Source organism: Homalodisca vitripennis, chromosome 5, assembly GCF_021130785.1.
Source record: "Homalodisca vitripennis isolate AUS2020 chromosome 5, UT_GWSS_2.1, whole genome shotgun sequence".
Taxonomy (NCBI): Eukaryota; Metazoa; Arthropoda; class Insecta; order Hemiptera; family Cicadellidae; genus Homalodisca; species Homalodisca vitripennis.
Genome location: NC_060211.1, coordinates 143040869 through 143061765, shown reverse-complemented (window position 1 = coordinate 143061765; position 20897 = coordinate 143040869). Strand labels below are relative to the sequence as shown.

Here is a 20897-nt window from a genome sequence, read left to right as displayed (position 1 = left end):
TGTTTATAAATATCAAATTTAACTTAAAAACAAACGGATTAAAACTTGTATAAATAGTATACAGACCTGTTCTTTGACAGAGGGGGCAGGTTTCCACTTCATCAGCTCCCACGGGGAGTAGGTCTTCTTGCCACGGTCTCGCATGAGCTCATGGAGATTGCCCCGCCCCTTGCTGCTGGTGGCCGTCTCCCCGCTACTGGTGGCCACTAGAGCCTGTGGGGTAGGAGGCTCGGGCACACCACACCACCCCCGCCCCCACCCACCACGCCCCACACAATCCGAGTAGAACGTCAGCACCACCACGTCCACGAGAAACCACACCAGTGATGTCACCAAGATCACCTTACATGTATGGATACGCACTTTGGTCCGGAACATGGTCACTACACTACATCACAACCTGAGGATATGTCGGGGTAGTCTTGGCACCATCACAGCCTTCCGTGGGACCTGCCACAGACAATCAGTTGTAATTAGTACAAAAGTCATTACTCTCACTACTAAGATAACATTTTCCGTTTAAACTGCATGGTGGTATCAAGTACAACTTCAGCTAGTGCTGTGAAATTAGAATAAAGTTTTTTACATTGAACTTTACCCCTGATAATCTGGTTTAACTTTTGTGCGTGTGAAAAACCATTGCAATTTTTTATTCTTTGTATAGCCTAACTGTTATCTGTTGATGGTATGCCAATAAATATTAATTATTAAGTTCCTTTTAGTAATTTGAAAACTTTAGAAGGCTTAAAAAATTACATAATCGCAAAATACTTAGGAAAATACATTAAGAATGAAAGAACTGCAGTGGTGGAACTATAACTGTATGAAGTTATATAAAATTTACACTTTTTCCTGATATAATTTAGTTTAGTATTATATAATTATATTAGGCCATGTAACACTTCAGGTATTTCTCAAAATTCAAATTCACACAATTTATATTCAAATAACACAAGTGGGTATATACAGATGTCACAAAGCAACCAGTTGGTGCATCGTCATAACTGGAATAAATGGAAATATTTGTGCACTAAAATATTTTTAAAGCTACAGTTATTATAACAAAGCAGGATATAAAATTTCTACCTTAAATCATTTTTAGAATTTATAAGTCTACACAGTTTTAGATGGTAAATATTTTCGAATACCAAGGTTCAACTTTATTATCCATTTTAGTAACAGACACCAGTAAATGTTATTTATTACACAGTTATTAAATTAAAATTGCTCTGCTGGCATGCATACAATAAATAAATAACGTGGAGAATTGCGGGTTAAAATTAACACTAATATTGAGAGATGGAAATTATAAGACAGTCATATCAAAATCAGTGCTATCAGTTCTAATTGACATGAAAATTAAAATCCATGTGGCCCGTGTGGACTGCAGATAGAAGTGTTAATTTACCACATTTTGTTATTGTTTGTTTTTTTTAATTATCATTATAAGTAACAAATAGTTAACTACTTTCAGAAAAACAAAATAGCCTTTAATACTTTAACAAAGGACATTAATTCAATAATCTTTCATTCATCCTCTCATATAGTAGTAATAATAATATGAATAATTTCTCTCGAAAATTAAACATAGTTCGTGTGAGAATTATTTTTTAATTACTAAATGCACTAATCGCAATTCTAACACTGGAAAATGATATATGGGAACAATAAAGAACAGTGGTCTGATGATTGTGCCTTGAGGATCAGTTGTAGCAATATAGATTGTAGTTACAGTACACAGACAAGCGAAATGAATCAATGACAGTGAGAAATGACAAGAAGACAGCATGAATTAGTAACTCTCCCGGTGAAGGGCCTACAAGTAGCGACCGGAGCCCAATTAAAAGAGGTAATTGGCACACGACTCGTTACCATAATGTGCTAATGACTGCAACTAGACCATGGCAACAGTTAGCCACAGTATCTATCCACCACAGATGTTAAGATCATCTCCACTTACTTACATTCTAGCTTATAGTTAGTATTTAACGTTTAATTTTTTATTACTTTACTTTTACAAAATTTTAAGTTACTTTCTTTATTGGAAAACACTTTAAAATATGATATTTAATTATGCAATAATAGATCATTAACCCAAATCTCCATGTGTTATAAGAGAAGGTACTCCTTTGCATGTAATTTTACATAAAATAAAGAGAAAAAAAACTAATTTAAAGTATCAATTATCAGCTTTTAAACCTAACTCATTTCATACTCACAAGATAGAGCCATATACTTTTAAAATGTATGCTTTAAAATAATTCAACATTTATTAACCATTAATTATTTAATTAGGTCATTAATTATTTTTAATGGATGTCCAGAACAAGACATGTTGTATGTTGTTCTATAACAATTAACCATGTGAGATTTTACACTGGTTTAACTACAAAAGAAAAGTAATCTATATTAAACTACTACAATATATATTTTAGGATGGCAACAGTCAGAATGGTGTCAGAAATATCTCTCCAGGACAAGACTCATTAGACCTTCTATTATAACTGTACACCAATTAGCCTTGGATTGTACACCTGCCAGACTTCAGACTTCAGGCTCATGTTACTACTGTATTGGATTGTCAAGACAAAAATACTTCAACTACAATCTTTGCTTGCAGAATCTTACTGGATGGCGTTTCCTTTTCTTTCCTTGTTCATCGTTTAATTCAATTGGAATAACTACCAATTCTTTTTTACACGGATTGTATTTGTTATAACGGAGGAATATGTCTTAATCAAGCTGATACAACACAAAAATTATATTGTATACATATATAAAGTAGACATACATATTTTAAACGTACAAAAATATGTTTAATACATGAAAAATAGCCTCGAAACTTTGTTGTTATAAAAAACTATCAAAAGTTCAAATAAACCAAAACTTCAAGAACATTATATACAATTTTATTCCTTCTACGAATGTTATAGAAAAATTTGTTTAATTATTTAAATTTGTTTTTTATTATTTTTTTTAAATAAACGATAAATAAATTAACTTATACATTCCTGTTTCTCTGTGAGTCCAACAGAGAAATCTATTGTGTAGTTTTTAGTTTTTTTAACCCTTTCAGTGCCAAGACCTTATCTCCAAAGTGTGTGCATACAGTGTCAGGTATATATAGCTCAATATGTAGATGCAAGAAATGTCAAGCTATATTTGGCAATTATTAACTGTTCACAATAGATGAAAGTATCTTCAATGTTTACTGATTAAAATAGTTGTTTTAGTTTTGTTCATTCATGAAATACAAAATAAAAATTGTGAAATATCTCTCCATTTTGATTTTATCATTCACTTTCTGTACAATATCATTAGTTTGCCAACTTTTTACCCATGTGAGTGCTATTCCATCAACAAACTGAGGCATTTTAAATACGCATTAACAGGTGTAAAAACAATTAATTATTGGCGTAATTGCGTCTTTCAATCTTTTTAAAGATTCTTTTATTATTTTTTAATTTGGTAATTTTCCACTTAAAATGTGTTATTATATAAATATTGGCTGTAGATTCTTAAATATATACGTTTTATGACACTGCATATTGTAATTAGCTATTTAACATACTAAAAATTAATACTGAAAAATAATCTAAGAGGATAGAGAACAATAATTTTGTATTTAATGGTTTCCTTAAATGTAGATTTTATCTCTTAGCTGCTTTCTGCCCTATTGACAGCAGTAAGGAACTACTATAGTGAAGGAGTCAATGTTGCTTATACAATCCAGGATATTGTCAGTGACCTGACAGGATAACAAAGAAAGATTACAATCAACTAGAGCCGCAAAACGGACACATCCTGCGGTCCTGATGTGAATCGCTCATTTCAGTCAATTTGCGGCAACTCACTGTGAAAATAGACTGGCTGACTTTAATTATCGTATTTCCTTCTTTTTGGGTTGCATCTTTTACAAACAGAGGAGTGGGATTTTTTTGCATCAGTTTCAGTGATGTTAACATGATTTCAATGCTGAAATATAGAAACATCACCAGTATAATCTTCCATCAGACAACATTGAATATTTATTGGTTATTAATGTTTGATGAATTAGAGCTTAGTGGATAAGTTACATTTGTTTGTGATTAAATTGTAAACAGTTCCTACATGTTTTCTGAAATTCTATTTTATTATCGATTTTTAGTATGCTAAAAATATAATTACAATATGCATAATGTGCAATATGTCATAAAAAGTACATCTATTATAGTAGTGTTGACAATTAAAGAAATCCTTGAAATATACTACTATTTCATTTATTATTATACAATAATTTTTATACGTATATAAACAAATAACAAAATTTATTATTCCTTTGTAAAGCAACCACTTTGAAAAATTATTATCTATACAAAGTTTTCTGCAAACCTGAATCTACAGAAATAATTTCCTAAACTGATAAACCGTGTAAAAAATTAAAAAGATTCTACATCTCACTGCAATATTTTTGAACGTTAAAAGAAATTTATTAAATTAATTACTTAGAAAATTCTTTTCAGGCACAAGTTTTATTTTATTACAGCAATACAAGGCAAAAATTTGAGTTCCAATTTAAAAAATTCCAAAGTAGTCCCATAAAACCCTATGATGATAAAAAAACCCACAACACAAATAAATTTTAAAACCTTAAAAATGTATGTGAAATGTTTCTCTTTAAAGATTTGTTTCTCAAGAAATATAACAACGATGCAAGTCTTTTGGCCACTTAAAATATTAGTTTGTTTACATAATTTAAATTAACAATAAAAGCACTGAATTGAAGAAACATATTTTCACAAGAAGAAATGTGGTATGTATAGCCTAGCCTATGTATTAACAATATGGTTTTCAAACCTGAATTAAAAGTGTTTTGTCATTTCAACATTACAATGCCTAAGGAAACCTCCAATTTTATTTGTTTTCTTCTCTGTTAAAATATTTAATTTAATTAAAACCCTTTGGATTTTAAACCTTCTTGAAACTGTTTCCTGATTAAAATAAGGTACAGTTTGTTGTTACTATACAAACATAATAACCTCAGGAGACCACTGATGAGAAAGTTAGTTCAGGGTCAGTTTGTAATGTCATCTCTGTAACTGTAATATCAATAGCAGGAAATCTGATGATATTAGAGTAGCAGGAGATTAGCGAGGCTGACATAAGCGAACTTCCGAGAGTGCGGAACGGACCGGTTGCCTGGGACAAGAAGTGGGGGAGGACAATAGTGGGACGCTGCAGCCGCTGTAACACCTGACACAATGCTGAGAGCCGACAGTCATGGTGAAAGTATTTAGCAACAGTACCCAGGTTCCAGCCCAACTGTATTACAGAAAGTTGCCAGATGACATTCCAGATGCAGTGGCCTTCAGTCACTCAGCTGTTGCTCATCCTGCTAGGGGGAGGGTGGAGGGGAGGGGAGGGAGAGAGAGGCAAGGACATTTAAAAACTGGTTTGACCTCATGCAAAGGTTAAATGCTGACTAGACTATCTTGAATATATACACTGCATTGATTCACTATAAGTTAAAAAAAAATGTCTACACCACAAAATTGTTAATTGATTTAATTTTAACAATAATTAATCTAATCAAAATAATGATTGAGACTCATAACAGAAGCATTCACTGTACTCAATTATTTTGTTTCACCATTTTTCAATTACTTATCAGATTCATTAAAACACATTAGAAATGAAACTTTGGAAACTCTTACCACTATTCACTATCTATTTGTTAATATAAGAAAAGCTCTCCACACTTTACTTTATCCCACATGTATAATAAAAAGAGAGTACAGTATTGATGACAAAAATATTTTTGTTGTCATTTGATTTATCCAATAGAGATGAATTATTATTTTATCTGTAATTTTAACAAGTTACGGCCATAACGAAGTGAATAAGCTGACTTTCATCACGTTTGTAATATGGATACAGTTAGAAAATATCACATATTTTTGTTTTAATTTTGAAAATTTAACCTTTAAACCAAAAGCAATAAATGAAACTAAAATAAAAAGCTGCTACAATTCTGATTAAATATTGATTATAAAACCATTACAATACTTAACCCTTTCTGGACTATTTAAAAAGTGCTAATTTCTCTATCTGGTTGTATTTTAATGTTCAGTTAAAGTACAGTGTCAGTGTTGTATTTTTTATACTGACGCTTTTTATTTTGAAAAAAATAGAATAATGCACGAGTTTTTTATTCTTAGACTAAATGGAGAGTAAAACAAGGTATAAAACAATGAGTTTTGTACACCATTATATTTTTACTTTATAAATATTTTCCTTTTCTTTTTAAACCAAAATCCCCAGTTTAATGTTTATTTTAAAGCTGTTGGTGCATCAAATCATATTTGTCTTATTGAATATGTGTATTTTATCTTATTTATTTTGTTTTGTAATATTATTTCTACTCCAATAAAATTTATACAAATCACTATTGTTAGGGATATTGAGGCCTACATCAGGTAGAGGAGGCAAATTGGTCTATTCATCAGTGGATGTTAAATCGTCATCTAGTATATCATTAATTTTTAACCCACTTTTACTTGCAGCCATTAGACAAATAAATAGTACTAAATGAATAATTCATGCATTGTTTCAACACTATAACCTAATAACTCAAGCCAAAGTAATAAAAGTTATGTACTTTCATGTGAAAATGAGGCTTAAAACATTACATTATTTGCACATTACAATTAATTGCACATTACCCTAATTTTACAACAGATTAAAAACTAAAACAAACTTGTGTTATGATGAAAACAACAATAAAACTACAAAGAACCCGATTCACAGTGGCTCAAATAGTTTGTTTACATTGGCAGACAATTAATTCACTCAACTGGAACTTGTGTTAAAGCATTAAGGGGTGAAAATGACTTAAAAAACATCTAAATAAATACATCACTCTAAAAATAAGATTTTATTTTTATTTTGTAACAAAAATTACTGAAACCATATGTATTAAAACGATATCTCAACCTAAATTTTCCAGCATTATTCAGTGGCTAAATTCAATGTCTTCTATGACAAAAAGGGAGTTTGTTTCATATTAAGTTTACATGTGTGTGTATATTTTTGCACATTTATTTTCATAATAAAACCTGGGATAATGTTTACATTAGCTATGTTAGCTATAACAATCCAAAACTGCTTTTATCAATTTCTTAAAATAATATGTTCTTGTTTCCAGAAAAACTTTTAGGCAGTCGCGGTCCATAATTGCACAGCAACTGATGTTTGAAATTTTAAGGTGATCTCAAATATTCCATCAATTTAGGGATCAAGGGTAATCGAGGTTTCTAGGGGGGGGGGAGGGTAGGCATTGGTCAAAGGGATAGTCGGAATACCAATAATCACACAATTACAAGCAATTTTAGAGGTCAGAGAAGGGCTACCACCTGCAAATGCGGATAATATAAGAGTTTTCCGGTACTTTTTTGTAATTTTTTAAACAGTTTCTACCTCTATAGTGGTTTCATTGTCTTTTTTATTTTGTGATCTTGTTTGCCAACATGCATCGTATTTGCATATCTATGTAGTTATTCAATTATTTTTTCTCATTTAATGATTGGTTTGATTTTGCTGTGTTGTAAATTTCAAATAAAGGAGTTTTTATACGTATTTTGTCATTTCCATTAGCCATTATATATTCAAGTTGTGTTGTGTTTATGTGATGTTAAGCTTCTATGATATATGAGAACTGTGTTTTCGGCCATTGTCTTCTAGCTGAGAATACACTGTTGTTTAGTTGTTTTAGACGGGTTTAATTTTTAGGTGAGTTTTTAAATATTTAATGAACATTAGTGATTGGTTTTTTTTAAATTTTATATTTTATGAATCAGTACTATCTTGAGGGATTTTTTTGTCACCATCAGAATGGGGCAGCAACTATGGTGCTAACAGCCTGTGCTGGTGGCTGGAGGCATTACTGTTGGTCTATTTAACTACTAGTGCTTTTTATGAGATTAAAAATCTTTCCAAAATTTAACAGCTGTCTGTTGTTTTTTGTATAATTTTTAAGCATTTTGTTTTGAAAAAATCAACAAATTTGTGAATTGGCTAAAGTAAACAATTAACAAAATCTGTTTTTCTAAATAACCATTATTAAAAGTCTATTACAATATTATTTACAATTTACTCTTACAATTTTGAAAACATTTTGTTTCTTCAACTTTAATGTATTACTTTTATGTACTTTAATGTTCTATCTCAATTTGTACAATATCCTATTCGTAATCTATTAAATATTCGGTATAGAAGATTTGTACAGCCATTGATAAAACGTGAATACAAAACCTGCAAATGTTAAAAAGTACTTATTAAAATTTTCAGATAAAAAAGTATAGATTCTCTCTTTCTGTCATAGGCATTTTTCAACAAAATCATCAATTATATATCATATATTAATATAGTTTTCATTGTTATTTATTGATTGCTTTTATATTTTTCATTTAGTTGGTAGGACTTTTTATATTTTGAATTACAATAACATACTAAATAAATATTTTAACCAACTAATGCTATTTTACCTTGTGAACATAAATACAGTTTTTAATAGATTCCAACATAAATAAAATTGATATTACTGTTTCATATTATTGTACTTTTTGGAATGTTAATTTGAAGTACAATAATGTCGAATAAGAAAACAATTTAGAACACTATGTTTACAAAAGTAAAGCTATCTTAAATTTTAAAACCAATATACAAAGACTTTGGACCCCATTGTATTGTACTTTCTGACTGATAAAGAATATCTCATGAAATGGAACAAAGTAATTACCAAAGTAAACATAACAGTTCCAAGAAAATCCTAAGTATAAATGTGTACCATAGTGTGTGAAATCAGCTTGAGCAAGAGATTTATACTAAATTCAACAATAGTATACAAAATTCCATCATTACATCTCAAAATCCCACGTAGAAATTAAATGCTCAGTTTGTCCATGTTTGTATCAACTTCTCCCTACAAAAATAAGTTCTACAGGTGGAAAATGGCATTTAAATATCTAGTGCTCTGCTGGTTCCAACATGTAATATATTAATATATAGCTGCTGCAGAATTCGTGATGGTCACAGTAAACGTTATGACTCTATAAGGAATGTGGTGCCCAGTGACTTTATACAATGCTAATTGGACTGTGGCACAAGAGCCATGTAATTTAGGTCTGCAAAAGGAGTGATAATCTTTGTTTTATCGAGAATCAGATAGTGTTCTTGCACTTATTGGTTTGCATGCCAGAAAGGTAAGATGTGCTTATGGTATTTAATGCCATATATCTATCGTACCACACTTGATACCACATAATTGTGGTGCTTGAAATAATATAAAAGTGTTTGAAGTTTAACATTGGTCTTACAGTGATAAATCAAGATGATCACCAGGATACCCAGTTGTTTCTTTACGTAGACTACTTTTACTTGCATTCATAAAATCTGAGCTCCTCCCGCCCCCCAAAGGGTGCTCTCTAACCATGAATTTTCAAATGGAACATTCCCTTTTGTGATGATGCCTTATTAGAAGGAAAACAAAACACCAAATGTTTTTCAAGCAAACAGTTATTTTTATTATGTTATAGATATTTAAAGTTTAATTCCCAATTTATATTAACACCACTATACAGAAAAGTATGAATTCTAATAAAATATTCTGGAAAAAGCAACCTATGGGTGAAATTGAATTTTCAACCTCCAAAAAAAACAATCGAGATTCTATATCAATAAAGGTCAACAATGTTTAATAGACAATTTCCCTGTTCTTATCTTCGAAGTTCTTGAAACACTCAGTATTTTTCAGTCATAGTTTTCATTTTCCAGTTGTGTATGTCTTTTTCTACAACTTCTTCCAGTACTATAGTACATTCTTTCAAGTCTATTTACGTTTTTATTGGTTTAATTCTATACTCATTAATTCACTTAATTTGGTTACAAACTTCTATTGACTTCTACAATGAACACCACTCTTACTATCTTCATTAGATTCCCAAAATTCCTTTTCTGGTAATTACAGAATTACCTTTTTCTGCATTAAACTCAAAAGTCAAAATCACAAATACATGCCATATACGAATAAAGGTGTAAAATTCAGTACAGCCTGTACTCTATTATTTTAAATTAATAAACGAAAAGTTTATTCAAAATTCTATCCATCTATTCAAAAAGAAATGAATAAAAAGTTTATTCAAAAATCTAACAATCTATTCAAACACTATCCCAATTTTTAAAGTTTAGTAAAAAAAAAAAAAAAAAAAAAAAACATAAGATAGATAAGAAAAAGGAATATATAAGTTGTTGATTGTTTAACACTTATAAAGACACACATTATGAGGCGGCTGTGTTGCATTAAAGAAAATATATCTGAACTACATGTCAGTAAAAAAAAATTAATATTCACTTTTATTATGTCAAATATAAATTATCTGCTTATTAACAAAAATTATAAAAAGAAAAGATAGAAACAATTGTGGAGTTATCATATTGTGAAATTAGATATGTTACTAAGTTAATAGTATTGTAAGAATTTGCTTTATTGATTTGTATCAACCAGAACAGACGTTAAGTCACAGTGATTGGCAGGTCTTTTTTTATTTAATAAAATAATTTATAAGCTTAGATTTTGCTTTAATTTAAAATTAAGGTTTTAAATTTGTACTTTTAAATTTAAACATAGACAATTTTTGTAATGTGATGACAATTGAGGCAGTTATAAAAGACAATAAAACAGATACCGAAAATAATACATTGAATAGAAATAACAATATGGAATAGATTAACATATTGGTGTAATCATGTTCTTAGAATGAGTCTTCATTGATGGCTTTGAACACCTAAAATTAAATTAGCCATATACAAAATATGTTTATATATTGTACAATAAACATGTGTTACCCTTCATATGTAAATTATAATAAACTGTTTGAAAAGAAAATGAAATATTTTTTTCTCATTAATATAGATTAATTACAAAAATACATATTTTTTTAATTAATTGATTTACAACATAAAACGTCTTCAGTTGCGGTGAATGCTCATTGATGTTAGTAAAGAGAACAAAGTCGCATTAGATTTACTGTAACCGACAAGAGTATTTAAAAATAAACTGTTATACTTGAGCAGTATACAGATGGCTACCTCTAGTTTAAAAACACTGTTATGTAATATATTAGATGCAAATAAACTGTAACTAATAAAAAAAGCATAAGAAACAACAATTATCCACGGGGAAGTTTAGCGAGGCTGAGATGAATAGCAGCAACGCTGCTAACTGAAGTGTACAGAGTGAAAGTGCTGCCGGATCTTGGTCGGGCTACAGTTCGGAAACCATTAGTTCCACCCACAATATCCTCAGGTCATCTCCTGTAATTTAAATCTGCATCCTTCACCACTTGAGAGATCATTCAACAGAACATATTCTTCTTATCTAGGCTTACTTCTACCAATTCCTAGAGATCTTCTGACCTAGTTTACAGAAGTATATTACAAAATGGTGAATCAAGTTAAGCCATTAACGTATTTTAAAACTTTAAAGAACAAATTATTTTAAAATTCTTTGGATTTTACATCAACAAATACAGCATCTCAGATTATAAAACAAATATTTTTGTTAAAAGATGACCATAGAGATACTATTTTTATCCTGTGTATTTCATACATAATGTATAAATAACTAAGACGCATACAATTTCATAATCTTAAATGTTATTTTTAAGCGTAAAATTAATGATTTTTTGTAAAAATATTTGTGTTGCGTGTTCCAAAGGAAGTAAAGGATGGTCTAAATAGGAAGGTATAACGTGGAATTCTAAAATCAGGAGTAAAGTGGGAGACTGTACTGTACAAAGAGGATAATACAATAAACTGTTCCAAGCAGCACTGAAACCTACACTTTTTAATGAGATGCAAAATAGCCCATCTAGTATCCAGAACAGGTAGATTCTTGAGGTGGCTCATCTGTTATAACAGTAACTTTAAATTAAATATCTGAAGTATATGAATGAGTTCGAAGCATCCTTGCTCTGTCCTATTCTTTTTATTTTATTTACGAATATTGATAATGTACACATAATCCATGTTCTTAATTGTCAATAATTAACTGGAAATCTACAAACGAACATGTCTGTGAAAATTGCTACGGACTATTGCAGGACCTAGTTTTAATGGATCACACGCAATAAATTTCATTTGGGAAATAAAATACTATTTTAGACCTAAAAATCTGCTACACATTACCTCAACCAATTATTTAATAGTTAATAGCCATATTTGGGACAATACGGAAAAATTGTTAAGGAAAAGTTTATTTTTCTTACGTAATTTTCTTGTAGTGAAACTTTAAGGTTGGCAACCCTTAGTTCATTCAATATGATTTGCACATTCTGAGAAACTTCTAGATGGTGAATATTGTTGTTCTCATGTCTCATTTATGAAGATTCAAAATGGAATTGAAATAAGGAATTACTACTAATTACTTCTAGTAATTAAGTAATTTTTTTCTTTAAAGTTATTGTTTATAGTTTACTATAATAAATACGTCTTTATTTTTACTAATTCAATCAATGTATAAACACAGCCTCACTTTTTTAAAGCTCCAAAAAATGGGACATTGCAAATAGCATGTACTATAGTCATACATCTTGCAAATGCTATATCACATAACAGAATTCAACTGACAAATTTACTAAAGTACGTATATACTTTGGAAGTTATTGAATCAGAAAAGGTTCTAATACTACCCACAAGACCCCCTTAGTACTGATGAGTCTACGGTGAGGAAGGCACAGAACCATACAACACATTCACAATAAACACATACAGTTTGGTTCCAAAGTATATCAGGACGCCTCCACTGCTAACAAACATCCAAACCTAGGTTGCGGGAGCTCAATAGTGATGGACCTAATGAATAGACTGATCACCAGTACAGTCTATTGGTAGACAACAGATTTTACATTTGTGCCTCTTGTTGATGAATTGAAAGCTAATGGGCATGACTGTACTGGCACCATTTGAACAGACCAAATTGAGCATGCCCCACTAATTGACTAAAAAAAGTCCAAAAAGATGCTATGAACAGTTTAACAGGGACAGAGTCTGTATCAACTCTTGTTAGATTCAATGACAACAGTTATGTAACATTCTAATAGAGTACTTCCAAAGGGGTCTTGCAATATTTTGTGTAACCAGGAGAAAAAAAGATCTGTGTCAGACCACAATCCTATAATAATATATATCATTTGTACATGGGGGAGTTGACAGACTTGACCAAAATGATTTAGCCTACAGGCCAACCATAAAAATGAAGAAATTGTATTGGCAGCTTAAACTTTTTTCTTCTTAGTTGCAGTACGAATAATGTCTACCAACTCTACAAACTAAGTCCGACTGGGAGAAGCAAAGGGGCTTTAGATTTCCTAGGATATATAAGGGAGGTTGTTTAAGTGTATCTTGGAAGAAGCGTTGTTCATCCATCAATGGGAATACCACTAAAGCGAGCAAAAAGGCGAGTTCCACGTGGTGTGCGGTTAGATGGTGTTGGACATACGATTATGTCTAGTTCCACTTAGATACCATAAGCAGCATGTCAAAAAAATAACGACTAAGAAATGTACCAAATATGGTGTAGAATACCACACCAACTGTTTAGTTCCAATGCTTAATAAATATAAGCAGCACTGTATATTATAAATAAATCAATTATGTATCAACCAAATCATTTTGTATATTTTTGTCTCCTAATATTTAATAATAATAAAAGAAGTGTAATGTGTTAATTTTGTAATAATACCATATCATTTTCTTTGACAATTATCTATAGCGTAGAGAATAGCAGGAGAGTTTCTACATGTAGGCTCCTGCACCCCATTATTGGGCGGTCAATTAGAATTATACCTGGTGCCTCCTGCGCCGCCCAACACTCCATTTTTGGGGTGGTCAATTTTAAGAATGAAAAAAAAAAACATAGATTAAAATTGTTAATGTTAATTGAAGTCTAGTAACTCAGAAAAAAAATTACAACTTTTGGAGAGGTCCAAAACATTGGGCATATATGGGTTAAGATACACATCCTCCAGAAAATGAACTTTTAGGCTTTAGAGTAAGCTGTAGAGGAGCATTCAGAGTGTAGGAAGCTACGAAAGATGTTGAGTCATTACATTTTAAAATGCATTATGATTGAATTTTCGAGAAAAGAAAATAATATTCACTTTTACAAGAGATTTCTCTCAATCAATGCACAGATCGACTCTCTCTAAAACTAAGTTTACATATGCTGCTGCTATATTCAATATCTTTCCAAATGAATTTTAGAACAAACAACACACAACAAACATAATATTAAAATACGTTAAATTTGGTTTCCATGTTAATAAAGTATTAAAAATTGTTTAGATCCCATTATCTTGAAATCTCATAAGATTAAAATCATTATAAACATATTAATTGGATTCTAAAAACATAGTTTGGTTGCAATGAATTATAAATTGAACCTGTGAACTTATTCACTTGTTATTTTACACTTCTCAAACCCATTTTAAGACTGCTTTCCCCAAAATTTACAAAATCAGAAAAATGTATGCACAAACAATGTTGTAAATGACCTGTGAACACACACATTATGAAATAGTAAAATATTTTACACATATCAGAACAGCCACCATCTTGAAACTTTTATTGGTTGAAATTGGCTAACAAACTTAATTCATTTTTTTTATTATCTCTATATAAATTTTAGTTTTAATCAATTGAGAATTACAGCAGTTATTGTGTTTACAAGCCTGTGTTACATTTCATAAGCAAGAACACTTTTTTAATATGCCCCTATTATTTGAATCTACATATAATTTGTAATAATAATATAAATTTACCAATTCATAAATGCCCACCACTTTCCAATATAATAGTTAAAATTTTTCTTACAAAACACGTTGCATTTTATAGTATTTTAATGCAATTCCTCTTAAATTAACAGGTTTTTAATTTATGGGTACAAAAACACTTTAGTGCTACTTTTGACATTTTAAAATTACTATTACAACAACTGTTTCATTGATAATATTATGCTATTATTCTAAAATAATAACATTAAATTAAAGGGTGAAACTCTTAAGCAAAATTAATATCCATCTCACATTTTGGTCCAGTTTGGACAGATTCAATCTGCTGTGTACCCATCACAGATCTTTAATGTAGACTATCACCATATTTGTATACTCCTAAGAACTATACACAAAGAAACTATCACCCCCTATAACAGCCATCATAAGGTCTTCAAGTTAGACTACAGAGGATTTCTTTAATGAACACATAGAATTCTTTAAAAGGAATATGCAAATTAGTTCTACAACTCATCAAATAACACTTAAGGCAAGTAACCAATGCTCAACAGCTTTTCTAGGTCAAGCTCCAAACCAATAATACACTTTTTTAGAAAAAAACCAAGACAAAGATTGTGAAACCATAGTACAAATATTAAAACCAGTAACAGGAAAAAGTAAACAACACAAATTTATCATTGCTCACCAAAACATTGATGGCCTTCAGAACAAAATCGAGAGACTGACACACTTCCTACACAGCTCTAATCCAGATTTAATAATTCTTACAGAACACGGCTTAAGTAGTCAAAAGTTGGAAAACACAAGAATCCCTGGCTACAGTCTACTAGGTGGTTTTACCAGACAGCAACACCGGAAAGGTGGAGTGGCTGTTTTTGCTAGCTTAAGACTAAAAAACAAGATTACAGTAGTATCAATATCAAGCAATACATCGGAACTCATTTGTGAAACGATGCTCCTGAAAATTGAGCTGAGACAAGGATTTTTACAACTGCTAAGCGTCTACAGACCACCCTGCAGCAACTTAGAAAATGCAATAGACATTTTATCAGCTGAGCTTGACAAAATTGTAGCCATTAATGACATGGTGCTGGTGATGGTGGACGTGAATGTAGACAATCTTATTGAAAGCAATGACAGAAGAAACCTGGATGAAATGCTCCTTAGCCATGGCTTGAGCAGACTTCATCTACCCGCAACCAGAATAACAAATCATAGCCAGACCTCTATAGATTTTATATGCACGAACATAAAAGAAACGGATATAGCTACCAAAATAACACAGACAGGCCTCTCAGACCACACGGCCCAACTATGTACGATTCTCACAGATTCTACGAAACAGCCACTGACCCAAACAAAAAGAAGACAGTTTAACGCAAGAACAGTGCAAGAATTGAAGTACAATCTGGAATCCCAAGACTGGACTAAAGTCACTCTCACCGAGAATGTAGAAACTGCTTATAAAGCATTTAGTGGAATTTTTCAAACCGCATTGAACATAGCATGTCCACTCAAGATAGAAAAGAAGAAAAGAAACCCCTACAAAAATATATGGGACAATGAAAGTCAGGCCCTAAAATTATCATACTTAGAAGCACTGAATAAACAAATCATTACTGGCCACCCTGATGACAAAAAAGAAACAGCTCGAAGGAAAAAATGTTATGATATAAAACTCAAAACTCTTCGTAACAGTACAACTCTTCATTCATAGAACAGTCGGACAACAAATCAAAAGCTGTGTGGAATGTAATAAATAATGAAAGAAAAGAAATATCTTCAAAAAATCAACTAGAATGCCTAAAAATAGAGGAAGAAATCGTTGACTCTCCAATAACTATTACCAATCATTTAAATTACTTCTTTGCTACAGTCGCTGACCGAACACTCCTCAGAAATGGAACATCGACACCTGTAATAGCACCAAACAATATCAACCAAACACTTCAAACACCAAACCTAGCCTTCTCTGAAACCAACAAACAAGAAATTGGAAAAATCATTGACTCTTTAAAAGCAAAAACATCAGCAGAGGAGGATGAGATCTCATAAAAATTGATCAAACAGTGCAAACACGAAATAATCATCCCACTGACTCACATCATTAATAAATCACTTTCACAAGGAATATTTCCAAATGAACTAAAACTCGCAAAAATCTATCCGAAATTCAAATGTGGAGCAACAAATGAAGCCACCAGCTACAGGCCAATTTCCCTAATCTCTACTTTTTCTAAAAGCGAGTAATACTAAATAGACTACTGGGCCACCTCAAGCAGCACGATCTTCTCACCCCTAGACAACACGATTTTATAAAAGACAGATCAACTTCAACAGCAATAGCTCAACTAATTGAAGAAATCATCGACAATCTGGAAAAAGGACAAATTGCAACAAGCATATTTTTGGATTTTAGTAAAGCGTTTGACTGCCTTGATCATGAACTCATACTGAAAAAGTTACACTCTCTTGGAGTTATTGACAAGGAACTTGACTGGTTTAAGAGCTACTTGAGCAACAGGGAACAAGTAGTAGAACTTACTTACTTGGAGAAAAACACTGTGACGAAAGTAAAATCTAAGCCACTACCAGTAAGCAGAGGAGTACCTCAAGGCTCCGTGCTTGGACCCGTCTTGTACATTCTCCTAACAAATGACTTCCCAAATTATCTCCAAAACCACTGTGAAATTGTAATGTATGCTGACGACACAGCTTTGATTTTAGCAAATAAGAACAAAGCTCAGCTAGATATAGACTCTTTTGTTGCATATAATGTGGGTAAGCAATACTGCCACCTCAATGATTTAGTCTTAAATGACTCAAAGACCCAACAGCTAGTCTTTACACCTAACCCAAACCAATATGACGGGCTCCCAGAAATAACTACAATTAAATCAGGAAAGTACCTTGGTCTAACTGTTGATCAAAACCTCTCATGGGAACCTCACATCAATCAACTCTGCCACAAACTTAATAGTATCCTGTATGCTGTGAGAAGAATAAAACAAATCAGTAGCCCTCAAGTAGCTTTGACAGCATACCTTTCCCTATTTGAACATCATCTTAGATATGGACTGATAGCCTGGGGAGGTACAACAATTGGAAATCTTAAAAGGGTGCTCATTATTCAAAAAAGGGCTGTCAGGACTCTAAGTGAATTAGGACCAATGGACTCATGCCGAGCAGCTTTCAGACATCTAGGGATACTGACGATCATAGGACTCTATATCCTAGAGACGATCTTATTTGCCACAAAAACAGGGCACGCAAGAACTGGCGACATCCACCCCTACAACACCAGACATAGAAACAACTTCCTCCTTGACCCTCATCATCTGACTCTGTTCGAGAAAAAACCATTGTATAAAGGAGCCATGTTCTTTAACAATCTACCTGACTACCTAAGAAAGCTTCCAGAGAAGAACTTCAAGACCTCCTTAAGAAGCTGGCTGCTGGAGCATCCATACTACAGTGTCCAGGAGTTCCTTCAGTGGAGGACAAGTGCTTTGTAATTTACATACACTGACTCATACACTGATTGTGACATAAACACTGACCTTTGTTCTATTCTCTAAGAATATGTTCAATAAAGATATATTCTATTCTATTCTATTCTACTCAAATTTTGTTTTAAAAAATAGCATCCATCAAGAAGATCAGGTCTAAATTGAGTTCATGTGCATTTTGAAGAATCATAATATACCATCATAAGTTGTGTCAATAATGTGAAGTAAAACCTTGTAAAATCTTATGTTGTTACTTTTTGCCAAGGGAATTCACATACATCTGTTACTCTTTCTATCCCAATTACCATCTAGAATTCTATCAGAATGGCGATATTCATTCTTTCACTAGTTAACAACAAACAGTTACAAATAAAAAATGTAAAAATGACTCGTAAATATTCCATCATAAGGATGATTGCCATTGGCTTATTTCTAACGAATGTGCTTAATTCTATCTTTTATGAAGTTTAAGAGCAATAATTTTGTGAGAAAATTCAGTTTGTGCTATTTTGTTGCACATCTAATTGTGCTATACATAATGAGAATTTTATTACAAGAATGAAAGCAGGAATATTTTAGGAAACTTCTTTTCTTAATTAAAGACATAGTATTTTAGATGAAAAACTATAAAATAATTAAGTATTTAAAAACAAACAAAATATTTGAATATTTATATACAATCTGCTCATCAAATCATCAAATTTGGTCTTTAACACAATCCATTTACTTGGTCACAGATAATGTTTACATTTATCCACATACATGTAACAATAGATACTTTAACTGATGGAGAATTGATATTTCCGTAGAACACCAAAACTCAATATTTATAGTCCAACATGTTTCAACAAGTGTGTGGCAAATAATAACATTCTTCTAACATGATGTGGGTATCATCATGTCTGTAATAGATAACAGCAGCAAATCATAAATGTGATTTTATAGTCTGCAATTTCAATGACTTTATGGAAGGTATGCAACATTAATGTATACAATGGGCCATTATTGGTACAACAGTTAAATACTAAGTGAATAGTTTGGTACAACAGTTAAATACTACTGCAAGTGAATAGTATGGTCACACATACAAGCCAAACTGATAAGACAAGTTACCACATAACAATAATTGTATTATTAAACATCAATTGGAAATACTTAAAATTAGTAATAGTCAAGTGGTATAGTGAATAACACGTAGAATTATAATCAATGGTTATTTAGATATTTGTTTAATCAATAAGAACTGATTACTGACTAATTCACAATATAGAGAGCACTTAGAGAATGCTGATTAGAGACTAAGTACATAAAATGTACTCTCATGTTACCAAGAATATACATTAAATACTTTGGAATTCTTTATTTTAGTTCATACTATAATGAGGTCAAGAAAATTTGTCCTTGTTTTCAAACAGAAATGATTAATTGGTTTCAAAACATCCAAACAATTCCATGAAAAGTACAGTGTGTTTTCAATTTTATTGTGCACTATTACACACAGTACAGTAATACTTTTGCATGGAAATTATATGAAAACGATTCTAGGTATTCACATTTTGATCTACTTTCCTTTATAGTACTACCTAATTTGAGTAACTAAAAACAATATTTCTTAATAAATAGTGGATTTTGTTTTGTAGCGATAAACGTTTATCATTAATTTAGTTTTAGATCAACATTTTAGAGAAACAATTTTTATGACAGACTTAATAAATTACATATAAAACCCTCTAATTTACATTCTAACAGAACATAATAAATAAATACATTTAAGTACGTATGTGTGTTGCACTTACAAATGTTAATTAGTATGTTTTTTTTCTCTGATTAATACATTACTGGACCTTGCTGATAAGTCTTGTTGACTTGGCAGGGCCATGACTTTGTAACAATAAACAATGAATCAACATAGCCTGTTTTATTGGCTACAGTCACACCTCTGACATTAATATTATAAAAAAATATAAATGTTTCAATTTGTGTTTAGAAAAAGCTTGATGAACTTTAACGTTTTAAACCAAATCTGTCTAGGTATCCTTACTCAGATGTATCCTATTTATTCCCTTGGGTAGGATGGTTTAAATAAACCCAAAAATTTAATAATAGTAAGTGTATAATAATATATAAAATAAAGCATTTTGAAGAAAAACATCACAGGGGTTAATTTTAATTGGTTTAAATCCAACCTTTCCAATAGATCTCAATAAGTAGAAATATCATTCCTTGAAAGCAATGAAATTAGAAAAATCAAATAAAGAAAACTTAAGGTGATGCAAGGAGTTCCCCAAGGTGCAATTCTCGGACCTGTGTTATTTCTCTGTTATCTTTAGGGATTTCCTAATATCTTGGATTATATTACATGTACTAAGAGTCAACTCATCCTTCTGCCGATGACTCGAACTTGATCGTTTCAGTAAATAATCACAATGAAATTGAACAAACTGCTCAAATTCAACTCTCAAACATAAGAATATTTCTTAAGCAATAACTTGTTTTTATAGATAAGCAAAACTAATTATATTAGTTCTGAAACAAAAGAGAATAGAAATACAACCAAACCAAA

The 20897-nt window shown here is 31.2% G+C and overlaps 1 protein-coding gene across 2 annotated transcripts in view; it reads right to left on the bottom strand.

Moving 5' to 3' along the window:
• LOC124362952 (polypeptide N-acetylgalactosaminyltransferase 5) overlaps positions 1–20897 on the bottom strand; it is a 79454-nt gene that overhangs the window by 56234 nt on the left and 2323 nt on the right. For both annotated transcript variants that reach the window (XM_046817855.1, XM_046817854.1), the window contains exon 2: positions 67–450. In XM_046817855.1, coding sequence (XP_046673811.1) covers positions 67–378 — 312 coding nt within the window. In that variant the 5' untranslated portion in view covers positions 379–450. The remainder of the gene's footprint in view (positions 1–66; positions 451–20897) is intronic.